Here is an 18444-nt window from a genome sequence, read left to right on the forward strand (position 1 = left end):
TTTGAGCAGCCAGGTTTAAAATATGACTTATTGTCATGAACACATTATTTTTTATTGAACATTGTGTTAAAAGAACATGATGTTGCTGCATGAACAAGTGCATGTGCAGGGTGTAAAAATGCATCCGTTTGATTTGAAACATGCAGGATAAAAACTTTAATTTCAGGACAGCTGACCTGATTTAAACGAGTCAATTAGATATTTTTGTGTGTCAAAGGTAAAGATTTAATGAGCTTGAAATTTTCCTTTGGGCACATGAATGTTATAACTTCTGCAGAAGTGATTATGTAGCAGGGAGGGAGCTGAGAGCTCATGAGAATTGTTACACAAGTGTGTCGAATCATAAAATTTCAGCTAATTTAACGACCTCTAAACTAAAATATCGAGCGTTCTTTCCTGCAAACGAGCAGAAAAAGACAATCCTGTAATTCTATAAATGCTGTAGAGAAAACAAAAACTGTTTCTAAGCTGTGATAACACATGAAGAAGAATAAAAACACAACTTGTCCCGGAACATTTTGATGTATTTTCTCTGCTAAGAATTAAAAAAACAAAATGCAGCCCTGTGTTTTTGGGGCAACCCGTTAAAGAATCAATCTTGTGCCAGACGGACACGCGGTGACGTGAGTTGTTTGAGAGGAGCCTGCAGCTTCGGAGTTTTCTTTAACGGTGGAGGAAAGTGCTGCTTTCTGTGACATCTGGGTCAGAACCAGAAAGAAGATGGCTGGAGGGAAAAAGCAGATGATTCATTGAGACAACTCTTACCGAGAAGAGAGCTTTGCTTTTCCACGAGATAACTGGAGCGACATTATTTTAGGAAAGATGTCGATCTGGTAACAAGCCAATAAACTCCATTAAAACCAGAGGCTGTTTGCCAGTTTGGGAACCAGCTCATCATCGTCTCACCTGATTAATCTGAGCGTTCCTTCCTGCCCAGGTGGATGGTTTTCTTCAGATTACTGCACAAAAACAATAAAAATAAAATAAAAATGCTTATTTGGAAGCTGCGGCCTCAAGTCTTCCTTGAAATCTGATGTAAAGTTTCTTCTCGTCCTTCAATCGATGGGATAGTTTGAAACTGGGGTAGAACTTCACACATTCGTGGCACCTCTGCCTGCTCTGCACCTTCCCTGCTTTTTCTGGATTGTTTAAAGACGTCATATTTACAGATTCTGGAATTGGCACTTGACATGTAACTAAATAAATAAATATCCTGTATCGAAGAACATCACGAGCTCTTTTGTCCAAGGGAGATGCCTCCGCTCTGCAGGTCGTCTGTTCTTCCAAAAGCTGCAGCAAAGTTTCCTGCAGGAAGGTCTTTTTGCAGGACGTGTGCACAGATGAGTGTTTCCGTGTGTTGCAACGTTGTTTCTGCTTCTGAGCTGTAATCTTGTGGTTTTAGTCCAGCGAGAGCAGCGGCTGCATGTTGTCTTCTTCACTCTTGACTTTGTCTGGTCTCTTCAGGACTCCTGGCTCCACCACTGACTGAGACCTGCACAAACAAAAAGGCCAACACCGTGAGCATCAGTGTCTTCTAAAGGCTGTTTGGATCTGATGAACAAGACCAGGACTAAAACTGAATCACAACTTGATCAGCGGGTTCCACTTTGCTGCTTCTTAGGCTTTAGAAACAATCTGTGAAGCAGAGGAACACAATATCTGGTATTGTTTCCCATTTAAAGGTCTTTACTTCTTTATATACAGCATTTACCTACATATAGCCCCTCCCATCTCCCACTGAGGAAGTCTGCGGACCTATCAGAGGGACCCGGCTGAATAAACATTGCGTCATCATTTCAGGACTCTTGGATTTTCTCTGGTGCTGTCCTAGCACAGAAAACTGTTGGAGTCAGTCTCCCCACCATCACAAACACCTCCAGATGCTGGAAGAGGGCCACCTGCATCATGAAGGACCCCACTCACCCAGCACACACACTTTTAGCTCCTCTCCCCTCAGGAAGGAGGTTGAGGAGCATTAAGTGTAGAACCACTAGACTGAGGAACAGCTTCTACCCTGAGACTGTTAGACTCATGAATCTCTAACCAGAATAATCACTGTGAAAAACCATATCATGTTGCTGCTGATCTGTTTCATGTTGCTGCTGATCTGTTTCATGTTGCTGTGTTCATGCGTGCTCATCTGCTCACACAGACTCATGTTCGTGCTGCTGTTCGACGTAATGTTTTTTTTATTAGTGCTTAGTGTATTTTTAGTTGAAGTTTTTCTTGGTTCATATCTTAGCAGTTATCATTGTTTTTCTTTTACAATTTAATGTTGGATGTAACTGGGACCCTGTGTACATAATTTTGTTCAATGACAATAAAGAATCTCTGACTCTAGGTCGACCTCGGCACCCCCCAGAGTGTTTATGGATCTCACCAGAGGGAACTGGCTAATTGTACCACTCTTATCAGAACTCCTACAGTGCCTCTGGAGTGTCCTTGGACACGTTCACCGCCCTTGTCATCTCCCTTCCCCCATGGAATGTCTGCATCATTATGTGCTTATGTGCGGGGTGTTTTTTTCAATTTCAGGCTATTGTTCCTCGGCCATAGAGTGAGAGTCTATTAGGATTATTTTTTGCCTCCAAATCCTACATGTGTAACTTTCATTACTTTTTGTCTGGTCTCACTTGTAAATGAGTCCTCGAGGCTCAATGTGATTTATCTGTATAAATTAAGGTTGAATTAATTTGAGGTGGACCAACACTTATTTTGTTTACTGTTACTTTATATATCATACCCTGACTTCACAGAAACCTGCTGGGACTCAGCTTCAGCACCACTAACTGTAAAGTATGGCCACACCTTATAAAGTACATTACCCACAGGGTTCTGGTAACTATTGCTGCTGCTGACTGGGTCAGATTTGGAGGATTAGGTGATGGGACTGGAGCGATGCGTTGATGAAGGTTCCACTGCATCTAACCAAACATTTGTGTTCATCTTCAGCTAAAATAAAGTGGCGTCAGAGACGACTAAAACCTGAAGGGATGGATACAGGACTAAACGTTTCAACAAGAAGAATTCATCCAGAGGACCTGACTCAACCTTACTGGACCACTGAGGGCGTGTTTAATGACACAGTGTGACAATTAGAGGATGTCGCCTCTCAGCGAGAAAGTCGCAGGTTCAAATCCCAGCTGGGGGTCTTTCTGGGTGGAGTTTGCATGTTCTCTCCGTGCTTGCATGGGTTTTCTCCGGGTACCTCCCACAGACCAAAAACATGCATGTTAGGCTGATTGGTGACTCTAAATTGAATGAGAGAGTGAATGGTTGTTTGCCTCGTTTGTCTCTGTCCCTATGATGGACAGTCCAGGGTGTCCCCCCCTCTCTCGCACACACTGCTGGACATGGGCGCCAGTGACCCGTAAAGGAAGAAGTGGGTAAAGATAATGGATGGTTGGATGACTGGGTGATAAATGGCAGCGCTGCAGTGCCCTGCAGGGACAGATTGTTGTTCTCCGTAACACCAGCGTGTTTAAGAGGACGTGTCTGCTCGTGTCTCACAGCAAGCAGACGAGTTACTGTCACACTAAATCACATTAAACACTCGCCTATAGGGCGACATGATACAGCCGGAAATGTCAAACAAATTCACAGAAAAAAAACAACAAACTGGTCTTTAAGTTGATATAATCTGTCAAGATTAATCAGTGAAACAATGAGGGGAACACACAGCAAACATTTACCTAAACATCTGCAGTCATTTCCTAATTTCTTCCATATATATATATATATATATATATATATATATGAAATGTTTGAAAGACTTTTTATTTTACTTTCTGAAAGGTTTGCACATGAAATACATTTACTTACTTAATATTCGTCTTTTTTCTATTTTCTTATTTGACACATTAATTAGTCTGCTCATTTCTACAAACTCATTGTTTCTTGCAGAATAAAGAAAATAATCAAATGAATGCAAATATATTGAACCAGTTAGTGCATTTTTATCCTCCTGAGTGGAACCAACGATGACAAGAAGAAAACGAGTTCTAATTGTTTCAGTTATTTACTTTATAAAGAAAACCTGAGCAGCTTCACGCTGACGCTCTGCTCCAGATGAAAACATAAAACAGACGAGTTGGAAGTCTGACACTGACCTCTTCATGCTTTTTGGAGACATGTTCTTCTCCAGGTCTCTCTCCAGGTCCTGGACCGACAGGGTGTAGGACTCGGGGCAGTAGTCCGTCTCCTCGTCGTAGGCGTGGTCCAGCAGCGTGCGGGCCCACGTCCCCATGTCGTACGGCGGCATCATCCCCCCCAGCTCAGACGGCAGGATCTCTGGGTGGATGAGCTGGTGGAGGCTGTTCAGGTTGTTGCCGTGCATGAAGATCTTCAGAGGGAAGTAAATGCAGAACCATTAGAGGAACGTTTCTGGTTTGAAGACTTTTAAGGCAGTCACCGATTATTATCCACCTGAAAAAGCTTCTATCAACTTTAATGTGGCCCAAATCACATCGTGTCCCCCCACAAATTTTACATCAAAACAACCGGCTTGGTGCTTTTACTTTAATTGGCATTTTGAGTTACCATGGCAACATAATGTGCAAACAAAGATAATTTTTTTTCTCATTGAAAACAATGAGAGAACTTTGACAGCCTCTAACTGCCACAGTGAGGTCACATGACCTAGGGGAAGAAGTATCTGAACAAATTATCTTTTGGAGCCATTTTGGATCAAGATGGCTGCCTCAGAAAACTCAAAATTGACTATAACGCAGTCACTTTTTTTAGATATTGAGTTAAAATTTGGTATGTTTGTAGCTGAGAGAGAGTTGTTTAAATTCTTAATACAAAATTCAAAATCCAAGATGGCCACCATAGCTATTTTAAAAGAGAATGAGCTGAAGTTTTGTGTGGTGGTACCCGACAGCAACGCACAACACATTCTGAATTCAAACCTAAAAATGCAAGATGGCTGCAAAAGCTAATTTCAAACGGATATAACTCAAAGGTTTTCAGAGCTTTGTAGCTGAAATTTGGTGATATGGTAACTGAGAACAATCTCTAATGGACTCTGGTTGCAAATCAGAAATCCAAAATGGTAGCCTGAGCTAAAAAGAAGAAGTACCATAAATCAGCCATTTTAAAGAGATATTAAGCTGAAATTTGGTGTAGGGTAGCTGAGAATGAACCCCAACACAGATTACTGTCAAATCAACAATTTTAAACGTCTGCAACGTGGCAGTCCCTGTCAAAAGAATTTTCTAGTTTGTTTCAAAACTCACATGTTCAAATTCAATGGAGTTAAAGTTAAGAAGCAAGGTCTGACATTAATGTGGGCGGGGCTGTGCTGGCAGATGCACTGCATCATGGGATACATCTGAAACCCTTTTCATGTTTTTCTGTTTTTAATAATTAAATCTATATTTTAACACCTGTATTTCCAGTGTATCCATTTGGTAAATGTTAAAGTCTCAGTAAATTTACTATTAAAACAACATTTGTCTTTAAATAAAGTCATACCCTCTTCCTGGTTTTGTCCTTGAGGAAAGGTCTGATGACGGTGTAGAGGGCGTGGATGTACCAGGGCTGGTTCACGAAATGGATCCCTCCAAACCTGGCAGGAAAGCTGTCCTGTTCCAAACACAAGTAACACAAGAAAACAGGAAGTTAAACACGAGCATCTTGTTCAACAGTTGTGTTTTGAAGCTGCAGATGTGCACAGAGTGACGGCTAACGCTTAACAATAGTTGTCTTTTTTATTTTATTTAGCATTTTGTTGAAAATATCAGCTTTAAAAACTTTTAAAATTGATAATTTACAAAAAGTAAGAGACTTTATAACTGAAAGGCTTTCACATGAACATGAAAGGAAACCGTCAAAATAAAATCCCTAAACACAATGTATGTTAAAAGATTATTATATGACTTTAGGAAACAACTGGCACCAAACAAACGAAACTGAAACGAACACTTTTCAAATAGATATTAGACTATTAAAAAGCTCAAATAAATAAATGTAAAAAAGTAAGAACACAACAAACTCTAAAAACACACAATTACATTTTTAAACTCTTTAATTTAATTAGATGAATTAAAAAAATAAAATGCCACTAAATGACTGTAACCCAGTCAATTGTACAGAATTTAATGTCTTTTTTAAATAAGAAGCAGGAAAAAAATGTATATTCAATAACAAAATATGTTATTTTCTAACTTTAACCTATAATCTACTTACTATGTGGAATAAAAGCATGTTCAAAACGTGCATATTACCATTATTGCATGACAACCTTAAATAGACAGTTCTCATGAATTGGTCCTTCAACAACAAAGATGTTACTCCCACTGTCAGGTGGAATCAGAGTTTAATATTTAAAGGAACTTGTTGTGATGAACTCCTCAAAGAGCCATTTTCCATCAGGATGATTCAAAGGGACTCTTTCCAAACAGAAAACCTCTGACATCCAGTGACGTCCAGTAAACACAAAATTATCTCTGTGACTTTCCCGTCCCGTCTCGTTAGGTTACGTTTGGAATCGGCCTCTAACGGCAGATTCAGGAGGAAATGGTCTGGTCTGCTTTGGAGGCACCGCAGCTCGAAGTCTGGAGGGAACGAGTGCATGCAGGTCAGCGTGCAGCGTCGGAGCCGCATTGCTCCCAGGTCTGGACACAGTTAGTGTGCACTGAAACCGCACGATGTTCTGATTCTCTTTCTCTTTATTGTTCTTATTATTATTGTTTATCTTCTTATGTTCAGGCTGCTGTTTAAGACACCGCATTATATTATATTTTATTGTTTAGTATATATCTTAGATCCTTTTATAGTATTTATGTTTTTGCTATTTTTGGGTGTAACTGGGACCTTGAGCACACAGTTTTGTTCCACCTCATGTACCACATGTGATGCAAATCACTATGAAGAATCTTCAATCTTCTTCTTCTTGTTGATTTTTGCAACAAAACTCGAGCTGTGTACTTTGTCCTACTACAGCCATTCTAATTTATAATTGTAAATATCATTTATGTGACGCTGGCTATGGTTTTTGGTGCTTGTGCTACGTATGACCTTTAAAAAATTAAGATTTAATTAGGCTTATAACAGCATCAAGAGATAATGGGAACGTGACAGCAGTGTTGTCATTCAGGATTGTTCTAATTAGAACAAAACTTATTAATATGACTTTAATTACACAATATTTAATCTAAACGTAATAAAAAAGTTTAATATATTTAATAATTTGACTTTTAGATAATATCAAAAATGTTGACTTTAATAATGCCACTTTTTTAACTGAGAGTGACAGATTAAAGTGAATTTGACTTAGATAAAATTATTGCGAAAATGTTTTTATCATTTAAAAATATAAAAGTTATTTATTAGTTTTTTAGCAGAGGCTTTATGTTTGTGTGTCCTCAGTCTCTGGGCTCCACAGTCATGATTCGGACTCTAAAGTGAGAGAACTAATCAACCTGGTCCGAGTCACCCGTGCTCAGGTCTCGCACTCAGAAACCAAAGCCCGACCACGACTGCTCAGTGGAGGAACGGATCGGAGTGTGAGTGTTTACCCACCAGAGTTTTGATCAGATGTTATGGATGTTTTTAATCACCAGAACTGAGAACATTCCTCCTCTCTGCTCTGAGGACAAGAAGCCCAAAACAAGCCGAAACCGTCCCCCAAGACTCTGCCCATGAACCATATGTTTGTGTAGACGGAGGGCGCTGTGTAAGAAGGCTGCAACTCCTGAACTCTGTGAACTTTGAGCTGAGAGGAGTATAGAAGCAGACAACGAGGCTCGTGGCTGTTTTCTCTGACTGGTTTTCATGCGTATACATAGATGCATACTGTATGTGTATATTAATATTTAACCTCTCCTGAACTCTGACCTTGCAGGTATGAACCAGTTAGAAATCTTCTCCTGCCGTTGAGCGTGGCTCTTTTGGGTAAACAACGTTAGAGAAAGATTTTCTCCAACAACTTGGTTCAATTAAGGTTAAACATTTAACAAGTTGGAGAAACGATGTGCTTGAAAAATTGTCTAAATCATAAAATATTAGCATTATTGATCATATTAGTATTTTCTAGTCCACCTTTTTCGGACTACACTGATTACTTCCTCCTATTCCGACCATTTGAATTTCTAATTGTCAAGTAATTTTTGGTCAAAGTTTATGGATGTTAACTCTGCCCATGAACCATATGTTTGTCAGCAGAGAGAGCTGGATGAGGAGCTGGCTCAGGCTGCAGCTGGCACCAGAAGCTCAACTGATAAGAGAATAAAAACAAGCTTGGCAGACGACTCGTGACAGATTCTCTTGACTGGTCTTCATGTTTGTACTTCCTGTATATCTGTGCAACCTGTCCTGAAAATCTGAGCATGCAAGTAAATAAGGTTAAAAGTCTCCTCGTGCTGTCGAGTGTGGCTCTTTTGAGTAAGTGAGATAAATAAAGACTATTTTCCTCCAACACTAATTGTTCATGACCGTCAGGAGATGATGACTCGTTTCCCGTGCAACTTCTGTGTAGAGGCTTGTTGGCTTCAAATGATTTTAGGCCTCAATTTAAACAGTTTGAATATTTCTGCAGAGGCATGATCATGAGCAGCGTCGAGCAATGGAATCATGCATTTCAAAGTTATTACTTGTTTTATTTTTTCTAGTTCTAATTACAGTCCACTGTGTGTGAGAGAGTCCTGGTGATGCAGAGAGTACATTCTGATCGAAGAGCTGACGAGGAAAACTGCTTTAGGCAGACATTTATGTAAAAAAAAAAAAAAAAAAAGGTTGAGCTGTGTGGGCGAGAAGGAGACAGTGCACGTGGACAGCTCAGGTCTGGGTTCTGACTGGCCCAAAGTGAGTCCTCAGCACCAACGTCACTGCAAAAGTTTCTGCTTCAGCAGCAGAAATGTTGTCGACGGACAAGCTGCAGAAAGTTACGAGACTTCTGGACTCGCAGCAAAACAGGAAGTTCATCTCAAACACCAACTGACAAATGATCACTTCTTAGATTTATGGAAATGAATCAATAAATGTCTGATGTCAGCAAAATGTCACAGAGATTACGTAATGCCCGATAATATTCTCTGGACAAAATCATTATTAGTGTGAATGTTTATGAATCACTGGGGAGGTCCGTTTTTCTTTCTCATCACGTGTCCTGTTCCACAGTTTTTGAGCTATTTCAACAACTCTTGTATCAGAACGTTCAGCTCATTCAGGACATTCCTGACATCACGTTTGGTACAGGTGCTGTTTTTACTTTTTGAAACATTTAGCTTTTTCAGCCATGTTTTTCTGGCTAAATGAGTGAATCTCCACATCTTTCTCTTTTGTTGCTCATTTTGTTGCTCATTTCAGCTTTTCTTCGGCTTCTTTTTGCTCATTTAAGCTTTTTCAGCTATATTTCTGCTCCTTTCAGCATTTTTTCCTACTAATTTAAATCTTATTCTGATTTTTCAGCTACTTTTTTATTTTATTGTTCAGAAATTTTAGCCTTTTTTCTGCCGTTTTGTTTTTACTAATTTCCATCTTATGCACATTTTTTAAATTATTTAAAAATCCTACGCTCCTTTCAGCTTCTTTCGGATAATTTCAGTTTCTTTTTTGCTAATTTTTTATTTTTTTAAATCTATTCAGCCTCTCTGCCCTTTACAGCTTATTCTGCTCAATTCTGCTACATTTATGCTTTTTTTCAGCATTTTCTACACATTTCTTCTGTTTCTGTTTTTAAACTGCTTCCGGCTGTTATTTTCCTAATGTCAGCTGTTCCAATTCAACGCACATTAACAGTTTAGCCACAAAACCTTTTAGCCTGGTTTCAGCTTCTTCAGCAGCTTTACGCAGAAATCATTCAGCAAAACAAATTCACTGCATTTTTGCAGAAAATTCAGTTTATCTAGTTCTATATTTGTTTTCTTAGTCAATGCTTTGGACAAAAAACAAAACAAAACACTAATTAAAGTGGTTTAGGATGTGCAAAGACTAAAAATGATGCACAAACACTAAATCATCATCATCAGTCTGCCTCTGATTCAGCTCTGAGATGGAGGCATCATAAGAAGTGGTCGTATTTCTTTTTATTTTCAGCTTCATACATTACAGCGAACAGCTCCTTCCAGTTTTTTACAGTCTACGAGTGGACAACATAAAATGTGAGGGTTTTTATTTGATTTGTCACGATTCACCACAAAAAAATGACACAAAGTGTAAAACTCACAGATGCTGCAAAGAGACTCTGCAGACTGCCGGGTCAGTCTGACCCAAAAGAGAAACGTCTGAGTTCATTAAAAAAACACTGTGCACATTTGACAAAAACACGGCTGTGGCAGTTTAAATCTTTGTACATCCACTCTGATCCGAAATACCAATGTATATATATATATATATATATATATATATACACAGTATATACCGGTATATAACTACCACAAACAAAAATACAGTATATCTTTACTTTGCTTTTGACATGAAAGTGTAAAAATATGTGAATATAGTTTATTTTATATCAGTGATGTTAGTTTTATGTTCTCCACATCGTCACATTATCATCATGCCATCTTTCAGGGTTGCATGTGCAAACAACAAACAAATAAACAAACAAACAAAAATCCAAGTTTTCATGCAAAGCTACAAAATGTGATTGCTAACGGAGCTGCAGATCTGTGCATCTTTGAAATGAAATCCCACTTTCTTTTTAGCCAACCTTTAATACTTTATTAATATACAGTATTATTTAATATATTTTATATACATTACAAAATAATTTACATGTTGCTGCTGAGACCATGGGATTAAAATTCTTTGTGTTAAAGTCAGTCCTGTGGGAGTTCTGCTCCGTCAGTTCCCTGCAGCCACATCTGGACCATCAGCTTGATGAGCATCAGGAGCATAAAGGGCTGCAGAGGACTTCCAGTCAGTGCTGGAGCATTACCTGCCAGTGTTGTGTTCTGAACTTTTACTTGTGATGTTTAGATTAACTGACTTTATGTTCGTTGTGTTTCCAGTATAATCCTTCTAATTGTTCTCCTATCCCCTGGATTCTCCTCTATGGACCTCGAACTCTCCTGTGCCTCCTCATCTGCCTCATGCCTGGAACCATCACTCAGACGTTCACCTTCTTCACCTGGAACCACTGGGTCATCTCTCCCCACAACTGACTCCTATCCTACCATCAGAAAGAGCAGTAAATAAATAATAATAAATAAATATTGTAAATATATTTGGAGTCTTCGTATCTGATCTCCTGGGTCGTTGTATCTGGGTATAGCTGCAACAATTACAAGTCCTGCAGTGATTACAGTTTAGACTACAGTTAAAAATGGCAATAAAAGTATAATAAAGTGCTCCAAACCGTCCATTCTGTGTCATGCAGGATCAAAAACAAAAGTGTGGACTTCAAATAGGATTTCTTTCTGTTTTAGATGTAATTTTGTGTGGATGTGAAGATCTCCTGGTCTTTCTTCTGCAGCAGTAACTCCACATGTGAATACACGTTTAGTTAGATGTACAGGTTAAGAGGCATCGTTGAATATTATGTTTTTTTGTTTTTTTTCTGCTCCGGTGATCAACAACTTGAAACAAAATGCCATTATTAATTATTATTTTTTGTTCTGGATCTTTATGTCTTCTCTCTTCTCAGGTACGAGATGCCTCTGGGCTCATCCGAGTCCAAACCTCTGGCCTGCCCTTTGCTTTGCAGACATTTTAGCTTTGATGAAGGGACCTGCTGCATTAAACATGAAATACTAAAAATGGAAAATGAGCTGCAGGGCTTCCGCTCCACCAGAGGGACTAAAGGAGGAGGAGGCGCAGCAGCTGAAGGACTGACCTGCCGTCGACCAACCGAGGTCTGAAGGAAAAATGTAATAGTTGTAAAGGGTCAAACATGTAGGTGGAGGACGCTGCAGTGAGAGGAGCGAACAAAAACTGACTAGATCTGACAGGAAATGAGATGGAAAGAAGGAAACAGGTAAAAATTTATTGAAGCTGTACAACCTCCACTTCTCTTTGTTTGAACATTATTCTTTAAAAGATGGAAGATAATACCCCAAACATAAAAAATCTTGTTAATCTTGAATGTTAATTTATGAATATTTTAATAGATGAGACGAAAAAACATCAGGAAAACATCAAAGAAGTATGGAAGAAGTCACACTTAATATCTGCAGATGGAAGTGAAAGCTTCAAATACGTTCGATAAAACATTATTTAACCAAATATCACTGAGCTGAACAGGTCATGATGCTGCACTTTGTCCTGAGCTTGATCGACGCTGTCAGATTAGATCAATGAGAACCTAATTGAATTTTACCGTCTAACTCTCATAACGAGCTCATTAAAGAACCGACCACAACCGGAAAGCTAACAAATGATGACAAAGAAATGGTAAAAGCACCGTGAGGTCAGCTGGATTCCTCCAGCAGAAAATACAGAATGAACTTTTCTGCAAGATTTTCTCACAATTTTAAAAGTTTTATTTCGTAAACATGATGGTGCTTGTGAGCCTGGGACGTCGACGGCAGTGAGAGTTACGTTCTCTGCAGCATCAGATTATCACTAATTCACTGCTGCACAAATCACGTTTAAGAGAAAACCACTAAATTAAACAGGTTGCAGAGCTTCCAGCAACTTTTTACTGAAACTTTTCCTTTTGATCATCGCCCGTTGCTGAAGGCAAAGGCAGAGTTGCAGTCGTCGTGTTTTTGCTCATCTCTGTTTTGGTTCGTTTGTTTACTTTTAGCAAAATATCTGAAGAATCGCTGAACAAGTTCAGACATTTTCAGAAAATAATTATGTACATTTAATTAACTTTTGAAGTCAGCCCAGTTCTCAATGGCTGCCACAGCTAACTGAACTTTACCAACACAAAGATAACTAGAGAAATTGCATTTCCTGTGAAAATGCAGTGAGAATGCTTATTGCTGAAGAGCTGAAAAACAGCTGAAATTAGCTAAAATATGCTGAAATGTAGTTGAAATGGAAGAACAAGCCCAAGTTAGCAGAAGAAAGCAGAAAGAAGACATATTTGATTAATTTGGTTTAAATAAGCAGAAATTAGCACAAAAAATTAAGAAATTAGCTAAATTAACAGCTGAAATTAGCTAAAAAATGCTAAAATGTAGCTAAAGGTAGAACAAGTTTAAATTAGCAGACAAAAGCAGAAACAACATGTTTGCCCAATTAGGCTGAAAGAAGCAAAAATGGGCACAAAAATGTGGAAATTATCTGAAAAAAGTTTAAATTTGCAAAAATAAATGAAAAATACAGCTGAAAAGTAGCTGAAAAAGCAAAAATAAGCTTAAATTACCAAAAGAAAAGAGAGAGAACACATTTTTGGTGAATTAAGCTGAGAAATGTTGAAATGAGTGCAAAAAATGTGGCATTAGCTGAAAAAGCTTAGATTAGCATAAAAAAAAGCTAAATAGTTGCTGAAGAAACTGAAACTAGCAGAAATAAGCTGAAAAGAGCATAACAAGCTGAAATTAGCAACAACAAAAAAAAAGTTAATCAAGCTGAATGTAGCAGAAATTACTACAAAACACTTGAATTTATCTGAAAACATCTGAAATAAGCTTAAAAATGTTAAAAAGGGGGAAAGCTGACAAGGTAGAACAAGCTTAAATTAGCAGACGAAAGCAGAAAGAACATGTTAGCCCTTTATGATTAACGACAGATAAATGGACAAACAAAAAGGGAAATTATTTGAAAAAAGCTGAAATTAGTACACAAAATAAATAAATAAATAAACAGCTGAAAGTTACCCGAAAAAGCAGAAAGAAGCTTAAATTACCAGAAGTGGAGAGAGCACTTTGGCTCAGTTAGGCTGAGAAAAGTTTAAATGAGTGCAATAAACAGCTAAATAGTAGCTGAAAAGGCAGAAAAGGCTGAAACTAGCAGAAATAAGCTGAAAGGAGCATAACAAGCTGAAATTAGCAGAAAGAAGTAGAAAGAAGCTCAGAACAGCTGAAAAATAGCTGAAAGCAGCTAAAAAAAAAGCTGAACCAGAACAAAATGTGGAAGGAGCAGTAAAAGGTTAAGATTTGAAGGATGTAAAAAGAGCTCAATTACTTTTCTATGAGGAAAAAAAAAATGTCAGAAAAGGCTAAATATTTTAAAAAGCTAAAGTTGCACCAATACCATAATTCATGGCAGAACTGTTCGGAACGAGATGAATGTTTTGATTTATGATTTGTTGAAATAACTTCAAAACTGCGGGACGAGAATCTTGCTGAAGAAAAACGGATGACAACAGTGTGAGTGTAAACATTCACACAACTACCTTTTTCAAAGTTTTAGACAAAGAGCTTCAATTCTGCATGGTAGTAGCTGAGAGTCATCCTCAACACATACTCTGAGCCATGGGCATCAGAAGCATCTGCAATGTGGGGGGACACTAGTGTGTGTGCGTGCGCGTGCACCAGTGTGCAAAAAATTGTAAACTAGTTTACAAAAAAGCAACATTTCATCTAGATTTCCGTACTTTAATTCCATTTAAAAACATGTTTCTCACCAAGTTTGAGTAAATTCAGCTGTTTTAAAGACATTGAGCTTTAACACAGAGCGTCAGGTCGGCACTATTGTGTTTATAAAGAAATAAAAAACATTGCCACCGGACTTTTTTTTACTTGTGTTCAACACTACTCATCTAAAGGATGTTTCTCACGAAGCTTGAGGACAGTAAGGTGTGGGGTTTTAAAGACATTTCAACTTGAATGCACCTGAACACACCGCGTCTCTTACACCTGCAGCGTCTGACAGCGTCACACTTACTGCTAAGCTAACATGCTACAGACGTAGCACTGCACTTCTCTTAAACATCCTCCTAACCACGTATATATGTTTATGATAATCTACCCGGTCAACAACTGCCAGCACTAAGCTTGCTAAGCTAGCGAGCAACACAAACCTCCACCTGTGCGCGTTTTCTGCCGAGGCAGGAGGAGACGCACAGAAACACTGCTGGCGGGAGAAACACAGCAGGTTGGAGGAGGTAACCAGGAAAACCTGGAGTGGATTTTTAGTGGCATGAGTATTCTCCTAGTCTTCAAGTGGAATGGATTTGTTCACGAAGAAAGAGAAACTGTGCCGACTGAACTAATGTTTTATAGTAAAAGTGGGGGGGCCCAAATGAACATTTTTTGAATGTGGGGGGGGGACACGTCCCCTTCACATATAATGTTGCGACGCCTATGCTCTGAGCATTAACACACGACAGAGAAATGGCAACAATGGGATCGTTTTGAGAAACTTTATATATATAAAAAATCATTCTTATCTCGTTCACAGAATTTAAAAAAATCAACATATTTATTTATTTAAGTTGAATCTTAAATATTCAGTAGAGACGAGCGAAGAATGTCCAGAGCCCTCAGGGTCAGAACCTCTTCAGCGTTCCCTTTGATGCCGGCCTTCTGCGAGGCACAGTCGATCCTAGGCAAACAGGCGAGGGAGTTTATTTTTAGACTCCTGCTGCAGGTCACCGCTGAGCGTTTACAGATAGAAAGAAGAGAATAAGGAGCGACACAAGACGCAGATAGATCTGTTTACAGATTTATTTATCCTTATAACAGCAACATTTATGTATTGTGATGCTGAACCGGTCTCCTGCGAGGACCCCGTGGCGTCACTCAGGAAGATAAACACGTTACTAATGATTTTCTTCGCAGGGCTTGGTAGGAGTAAAAAACAACAACACCCACTTCCTGCTTGAAGACAAAGCACGGCAGCAGATCCTCCTCTAAATCTAACCCAGGGACACAACCTGTAAAATCATGTTGTTATGGTTGTTTACTTCAAAGGTAATTAAAGAAACGACTCCTGCACTCAGAAAACACACTACAAGGGAAAACCCCTAACTTTCAGGGGGAGGGGAGAGTTATTAGTTTCACTTATTATCAACTGCCAGAAGGCAACAAGGGCCTCCGTAGATGATCAACATTAGTGAACACCAACAAGTGTACAACTTAATTAATTGTACAGATAATGTGCTCAGATATGATGTGGTAGTAGCTGAGAATCATCTTTAACTTAAATGTGTGAGATTTTCTGAAAGTCAGTAAGACAGAGTCCATGTGTGTGAATGAGAGGGAGGAGGTGGAGCAGTGAGGCTACAAGGAGCAGAGGTCACAAAGGTGCAGGACCTCAAGGACTTGGGGTCCACTGTCCAGGAAAATGGAGAGTGTAGTAAAGAGGTGAAGAAGAGAGTCCAGGCAGGATGGAGTGATGGAGAAAAGTTTCAGGAGTGATTTGTGACCAAAGGGTGTCAGCAAAGGTTAAAGGAAAAGTTTACAAGACAGTGGTGAGACCAGCTATGTTGTATGTTCTGGAGACAGAGACATGGACAAAAAGACATGAGAAAGAACTGGAAGTGGCAGAAGTGAAGATGTTGAGGTTCTCCTTAGGAGTGACAAGGATGGATAAATGGTAAATGGACTGTTCTTATATTTCACTTTCATATCTAATCAAGACACTCAAAGCTCTTTACAACACATGTGTCCTCATTTACCCATTCATACAGCTCTATACTAGATCTGTACAAAGAATAATCAGAGCTTTATCACATCCATGCACTGATGGGACACACATCGGAGGCAATGAGGGGTTCAGTGTCTTGCCCAGGGACACTTAGGCATATGACTGCTGGTAGAATCGAACCCCCCAACTCTTGCATTGGAGGACGACTGTTGTAACCACTCAGCCACAAGATTCAGGATCAGATTAGGAATGGGATCATCAGCAGTACAGCACTGGTTGAACAACTGGGAAATAAAGTTAGAGAGGCCAGACTGAGTTGGTTTGGACATGTCCAGAGGAGAGACAGTGGTTTGGACATGTCCAGAGGAGGGACAGTGGGTATATTGGTAGAAGGATGTTAGAAATGCAGCTGCCAGGAAAAAGACAGAGGAGACATATGGATGGAGTTAGAGAGGACATGGAGGTAGTTGTAGTGAGGACAGAGGACACAGAGGACACAGAGGACACAGGAGGACAGAGTGAGATGGAGGATTACTCACTATGGAGACTTCTGAAGAGGAAAAAGCAGAAAGAAGAAGACTTCAGTTTATTTATCAAACATATACCAACTTCTGGGATCCTAAATGTTATACATAAAAAAAAAATCCTTTATAAAAGTATTCAAAGACAGAAAAAAGAAAAATACCAGGAACGAACTCTTAAAGAAAATTCAAACTTCTAGTTGATGAGCGTGTTTTATGAAACACAGACCCAAACGAGTAGCTTTGGAGCTTGCAGGAGCAGTTGGCTCCATTATTTACAGGCTGCAGCTAAAAGCCCAGCTGAGGTCTCTGGAAAGTAAAAGCAAACGATCAGCAGACCTTTGCAGCCGGGAGGAGCATGTGAGGTTGAAAGAGGTTCGAGAGACAAATACGATTGTCCCTTAAGTACCTCTCACATCAACAGTAAAACCTAAAAACATACAAAGGCAGCTGATTCAGAGAGCTGAACATTAGAAGCTGCTACTTTCAGCTGAAACTCAGACCCCCCCACACACACACATAGAGGCAAAGACATGACCACCTGTTACTATCAGAGTTAAACAATTATAAACATGAATAGAGTGTCTCAACGGGGGGGGTGTGGGGGCGTAGAGGTTAGAGAAGGCGAGCCTGTGATCGGAAGGTTGACGGTTTGACTCCCCCGACAACATCAAATGTGGGTGGGAAAGATGAAACACCCACGTCCACCCTCATTTGCCCCACTCTGAGCCCTTGAGCAAGGCCCTTAACCCCACCACTTGCTCCCCCGGTGCCATAGCTGCTCTGCTCCACACAGAGGGCTGTGGTAGCTCGGTGGTCTGCGGTTGTGTCAGGAAGGACACCCGATGTAAAAACAATGGGCAAGTCTTTGTGCGAGATAGTTCGCTGTGGTGACCCCTGAAGAAGAGAGCAGCTGAAAGAAGAAGAAGAAGAAGAAAGAAAAAAGTGTCTCAACGAGATTCACCTAAAGGTGAACGAATTGATCTCAGTTGACTGTTTTGTGTCTTCAGTCAGTCACAGTTTGGTTTCATACGTTGCCAAATCTTTCCAAAGTTGATCACATCCTTCATCCTTCCAGTCGCCGCCCCGTGAGATATATATTTTTTATAAAAAGTAAATTTATTTTTTAAGGGCGTTCTTACCAAACGATCCTGAGGAGCAAAAAAGGATGAATCATGTCATCTGGACTTCGTTTTTTTTGTTAAAAAGAAACGTTTCGCCCCTCATCCAAGAGGCTTCGTCAGTCTGAGGCCTAGCCATCTGGTATTACCCAGAAGCCACCCTGACTCTTGTGTTTCAAGCCTGCCTCAGATACCCCTGAAGTCTGGCCTTTTCACTAATGGTTTCAAAAACACAAAGTTTGTTTTCTCAGTCATCCAGGTATATAACAACAAAAAAGGTTGAATCATGTCATCTGGACTTCGTTTTTTTTGTTAAAAAGAAACGTTTCGACAAGAGTCAGGGTGGCTTCTGGGTAATACCAGATGGCTAGGCCTCA

The 18444-nt window shown here is 39.5% G+C and overlaps 1 protein-coding gene across 1 annotated transcript in view; it reads right to left on the bottom strand.

Moving 5' to 3' along the window:
* Positions 1–905: 905 nt before the first annotated feature.
* clvs2 (clavesin 2) overlaps positions 906–18444 on the bottom strand; it is a 47254-nt gene continuing 29715 nt past the window's right edge. The window contains exons 3-5 of the mRNA XM_037685664.1: positions 5476–5586; positions 4110–4342; positions 906–1492 (exon numbers count right to left, since the gene is read on the bottom strand). Of these exons, the coding sequence (XP_037541592.1) occupies positions 1399–1492; positions 4110–4342; positions 5476–5586 (438 nt within the window). The 3' untranslated portion in view covers positions 906–1398. The remainder of the gene's footprint in view (positions 1493–4109; positions 4343–5475; positions 5587–18444) is intronic.

Source organism: Nematolebias whitei, chromosome 12 (genome assembly GCF_014905685.2).
Source record: "Nematolebias whitei isolate Nwh7 chromosome 12, NemWhi1, whole genome shotgun sequence".
Taxonomy (NCBI): Eukaryota; Metazoa; Chordata; class Actinopteri; order Cyprinodontiformes; family Rivulidae; genus Nematolebias; species Nematolebias whitei.